Raw genomic sequence first — 5,577 nt, 5'->3', positions numbered from 1 at the left:
CTAGTTTCTCACAAACCAAACTAGTTGTCTCCTAAAAAAAAATGAATATATAAAAGTGTTAGGGAAAAACGATGATTCCCCACAAGTAAATCAATCAATGGGAATAAAAATTAATGCGGAAGAATTAAATCAAAGGCAACACAAGAATTTTTACGTGGTTCCCTCAATGTGAGGTACGTCCACGGGATCGAAATCCGATTCCACTATCAACCAAATAATTCCAAACGATTACAAACGAGACAATAATGGTCTCACAAAACCACCCTTAGGTGAATTCCAAATAATCACAAATAAACAAAGAGGAAAGACCTCACCAAATAGATGAACCAAAATCTTCAGAACCAAAGTTGAAGAAGATCCAAAATAACGAACCAAACTATCTTCAAAACGAAGCAGCCGAACAAGCACACTAATGGTGCTTCCAAGAACAAAAACCAAAGCACCCAAAATTTGATTCCACCAAATTGATTGATACCCCAACCACTCTCACGGGAAGAAAAAGAATTGCTACTGTTGCGTTTTTATTTTCTTGGGAAAAACAATACACATCATATTTTGAATCTGGGGTTTTCTTCTCAAAACCTAATTGTATCCCAATTGAATTGGGTTTCTTCAAATATAATATATAAAAATATATTATACTAAACCAAGCCAAATTAAACCTCTTTTAATAAACTAACTAGGTCCCACACTCCAATAAGGAGGTATATCCCAACAAAAAGTAATCACATTCCATACTCAGAACAAAAATTTTATCTAAAATTATGAATGTGTGGTTGAAATTTTAATCTTTACATAAACTCACAACACATCATTTGAATCTCAACTCTCCATTTAATTTTTAAGTATAGACTTTTTCATAAAAAAATCTCTCAAACCACATGCATTGAATATTTGTGTTCAGTTCTTGAGGGCAGCTCCGAATTCTTCGGGCATGGTGAACTTTAAAAATAGAGTTTTAATTTGTTTTTTTTATTAATTAGTACACATAAAATTTTGCTTTTCATAATCGGTAAAATTAACGTAACAAACACAATCATATCTTAAATCCGGGGAACAATTTCATGCAAAAATTATTTCATTTCCTTGCCAAACTTGCGCAACTTTGTTGATCAAGTTTCTAGATTGGATATATATATATATATATATTTGGGAAAAGAAAAGAAAAGTTTTATTTTCAAAGACAGACAATAACTTTGACAAAAAATAACAAAACAATAAAAAGCATAAAACAATAATTATAATAATTATAATAAAAAAGGACAACAAAAGACAATTAAATAAAAGCACACCTTAAGAACCAGACACGAAAGGGTTGACTTATTCCATTTCCTTACCAAACTTGCACAACTGGTATTCTCTTCAACATTTTATACGGGACACCTATAGTTAAATAACAATAATTTTATGCATTTACAAAAATAATCAAAATTTATTCAAAGAAGTATTATATGGGTTGATTTATCATATATATATATATATATATAATAAATTTGAATCATATATTAATTTTTTTAGATACTTGCTATTTTTAGTTAAGAAATTAATGACGACCCATATTTATCAATTCGAAATAACTCGTAATTATTTGATGATTTTCAATTTTTAACAATTTAAAAGATGAATTGATGAAGCAATTAGGCTAATTGAGTTAGTCATTTATGTACATTTGAGAAGTTAAGTGGTCAATTTTATGGGCTTCTTGTTAGATTATAATTATTTAATTTAATATACGTCTTTTTATATTTATAATTAATTTTTTATTAGATAGAAAAAGAGGGGGAAAAAATTTGATGCTTTGCTTCCATAGACAATAATCATGAATAGTGCACGAAAGTCAAAGAGAGTGATAGCAACCTTGCCACAATTATTACAAAATTATTGAACAGAATAGAGGTTTTTAAAAAGGAAAAAATATCAAATCATTAACATTTAAAAAAAAAAAAAAAATCAATAACTTTTAATCAAGTTTTTAAATTGATAGAATATATTATTACTGTGCCGGTGAATTGAATATAAACTTAACTGATGATGAATGCATATTCTTGTACCTAACTACAATAGCTGTCAAATAAAAAATAATTTATTTAAAAATAATTTTTATATATAATGATGTGATATTCTTTATTTCATTTAATTTAAATTTAATCATTTTGTTTTGTGATTATAGAAAAGGTAAAAATAACTCCTCTTTTATTAGGCTAAAATGATTAGAATTAACATAAATGATACGTGGGGGGTGTATAAAGGACTGACAATCATTGTGAGGATGGACAGCTGCACCAGCCTTGAAACTAAATTGTGGGAGGTGTACAAAGGACTAACAATCATTCTCCAAAAAGGCTTCAACAACGTGATTGTGGAAACCGATGCTCAGGAAGTAGTCAAGCTGCTTGAAGAAGGCCTTGGAGACAAACACCCTTACAAAGGTCTAATGGAAGATGCAAGGATCATATTCAACGGCTGCCAATGCACTGCCCAGCATGTCTATCGTGAAGGAAACTTACGCACGGATGCTCTAGCCAAATTGGGAGCTGCACAACTTGAAGACATCTTAGTTGTTAATGACCCCCCAGCTGAGATTCGTAAGCGGCTAGTGGCTGATATGTTGGGGATGGGTAGAGAGAGAGCTTAGTCCCATGTATTTTGTTTTGTTTCACCGTAAAAATATGACAATGACCTATTTTGGAAATTTGGTTAAAAGTCACTTAACCTATTTCAAGTCACATCACCTCTCTATTTTTTTCATATTTTTTTTTTTCAAAAAAAACTATTAAAAAAATCAAGGGGTCAACTTTTAACCTATTTTTCAAAACAAGCCAACATCATGACATGAATTATAGCAAGTCTAATTAACCCAACACATGAATTTGAAGCAAGAGTCAAAATTGAATTAAAGCTAAATATATGTATTTATGTGCAGATAAATTATTGAGGAAATAACAAATCAGCAGATATTTGTAAAAATAATTTCAGATCAATGAAAAATTTTACAAATTTTAGCAATTAAAATTATAATTTTTTTCATGAAATAGTAATTATTTTAAAAAGAATCCATTGGTATGTAATTTCTCTTAAATTATCCAAAAGGCTCAAAATACGATGCAATATTATTTAGAATATTTCAAATTAATCACGTAGTGAAAAGTTTATCAATGTGACAACTCACTTTTGTTAGTGCACATTATAAATTTTCATTGACCAATAATACTACATAAATATAATGTCACAAATCCATTAACTTTTCATATAATTGTATGTGTATATATTTATTGAGTAATCCTAAACATAAATATAATTTTCACTAGAATTTTTTTAAATTAAGACAAAAAGATATGTCATTTGTGTATAGTGGCCAATAAATAAAATTTAAAAACCGTTATATATATCATTTTCAATATTTTTATTGTGTGTCCATTTTGCCCATTTTTTATGTTTCTTGACATGTTCATGGCCCTATATGGAGACCTTCCCAAACCGAATTCTCACGTATCTTAGTGGCACACCACCTTTCCATAATAGGTAAATTAAAAACAAATAAATAAAATAATTATGTTACGAATATAAAAAAAATACATGTAGATGTAGATTTAGTTTTGAAGAATTTTATTTGTTTATATAAATTGTGTATCGAGTTCTATAATTAATTTATGAGTCTACAGATTTATTCATAAACATTTTTTTTTTTAAATGTGGAAAATTTGATATTTGGGTTAGTATTGATTAATTGCTATCCTCCAATTCCAGCCTGTTTGCCATAACAAACAGATCGAGATTATCATTGTGAAAAGTCAACCCCATGGATTAGTATATAAAGGGGATAGTACTCTCTCACTCTCATCATCCAAGACACAAACCAACATAGAGGTCGAAATGGGAAGCCTAGGGAGTTTGAGGCAATGGCCTCAATTTGTCTATGCTTTGGTATTTTGCTTAGCAGCAACTAGTGTTGTTGCTAATACGCCTTATATTTATGCTTCACCACCTCCACCTCCTTATATTTACAAGTCTCCACCACCACCATCACCATCTCCACCACCACCTTACGTTTACAAATCGCCACCTCCCCCATCACCATCGCCACCACCTCCCTACATTTACAAATCTCCACCTCCACCGTCTTCATCCCCGCCACCACCCTATATGTACAAATCACCACCTCCTCCATCACCATCACCGCCACCTCCGTATATTTACAAATCTCCACCTCCACCATCTCCATCATCACCACCACCCTACTACTACAAGTCACCTCCACCGCCATCTCCATCTCCACCCCCACCTTATTACTATAAGTCACCACCTCCACCATCTCCATCACCCCCTCCACCATATTATTACAAATCTCCACCACCACCTTCTTCGTCTCCTCCTCCACCTTACTACTACAAGTCACCACCCCATCTCCACCACCACAAGTCACCACCACCACCATCGCCATCACCTCCACCACCCTACTATTATAAGTCACCACCCCCACCATCTCGATCACCACCACCACCATACTATTACAAATCGCCACCTCCACCATCTCCTTCTCCACCACCTCCTTACTACTACAAATCACCACCACCTCCAGTGAAGTCACCACCTCCTCCATACATCTACAAATCCCCACCTCCACCAGTGAAGTCACCACCACCACCCTACTATTACAAATCACCACCTCCCCCAGTGAAATCACCACCTCCACCTCCATACTACTACAAATCACCACCTCCACCAGTTAAGTCACCACCACCACCCTACTACTACAAATCTCCTCCTCCACCATCTCCATCACCACCACCTCCATACTACTACAACTCACCACCACCGCCGCACCATTATTAAGTCAACTACTGCCACCTATGCCTCAACCCATACTATTTAAGGCCTGCAGCTTAATTAATATTGCATCAGCTTGAATTGCAACAATAATAAATAATTCCATTTTTTGAAGTTGTTTTTGAAGGCATTTGTGGCATTGTTTGTCAATTTTTAATTTAAACAAGTTTATTTGTGAATAAGAAATCCCCACAGTGGAGATACTTCTTTGCGTAATTTTTTTGTTTTTGTTTTTGTTTTGTGCAAAGCTTTCTTTTCACTATCAGTTTATTGTAATAAGCAATGAAACGATGAATTTCAAATTCTAAGAGTAGCCTTATTGTGCTTATCTAAGTTGTACCTTCTGTTACTATGAGAATCCCTTAATTTCTCAATAACCCTTTATTAGTCAGGCAATTAATTAATGTTCCTTTCCAATCATTTGATATTCGAATTATACCTACATGATAAATGAATATGTATTATTTAATAGTATCATAGCACTACATGGTATTACTTAAGTGATGTTTCGTAGCAAAAATTTTTAAACTCACATTTAGAGGGAAAAAAAAAAAAAAAAAATTGACTTAAAGAAAGTATGCCAAAGAAGAAAAATTAATAAAAAGCTACTAAAAATATAATCGTGTGTTGTAATTTTTTATTCGCTAAAAGTGCTAAGTAAACTATATCACCTAATATTCCAAAAATATTTAATAATTTTCCTTGGATGAGTGAGCTGCCGCGTTTTTTTGCCCGAATGCATGACCCGAA

At 32.6% G+C, this 5,577-nt stretch overlaps 1 protein-coding gene across 1 annotated transcript; it reads left to right on the top strand.

Moving 5' to 3' along the window:
- The first annotated feature begins 3,845 nt into the window (after positions 1-3,845).
- On the top strand, positions 3,846-5,129 carry LOC114256766 (uncharacterized). Its single transcript, XM_082916655.1, has one exon. It carries the CDS (start codon positions 3,874-3,876, stop codon positions 4,831-4,833), a length of 960 nt encoding a protein of 319 aa, XP_082772781.1. The 5' UTR covers positions 3,846-3,873; the 3' UTR covers positions 4,834-5,129.
- Positions 5,130-5,577: the final 448 nt, after the last annotated feature.

The sequence above is a fragment of the Camellia sinensis genome, chromosome 2, assembly GCF_055761805.1.
Source record: "Camellia sinensis isolate YWXY chromosome 2, ASM5576180v1, whole genome shotgun sequence".
Taxonomy (NCBI): Eukaryota; Viridiplantae; Streptophyta; class Magnoliopsida; order Ericales; family Theaceae; genus Camellia; species Camellia sinensis.
This window is presented reverse-complemented; position numbering and strand designations above follow the sequence as displayed.

Bases quoted from the DNA above. Each gene is read 5' to 3' on its own strand.
- LOC114256766 (XM_082916655.1), top strand. From the start codon at position 3,874: ATGGGAAGCCTAGGGAGTTTGAGGCAATGGCCTCAATTTGTCTATGCT.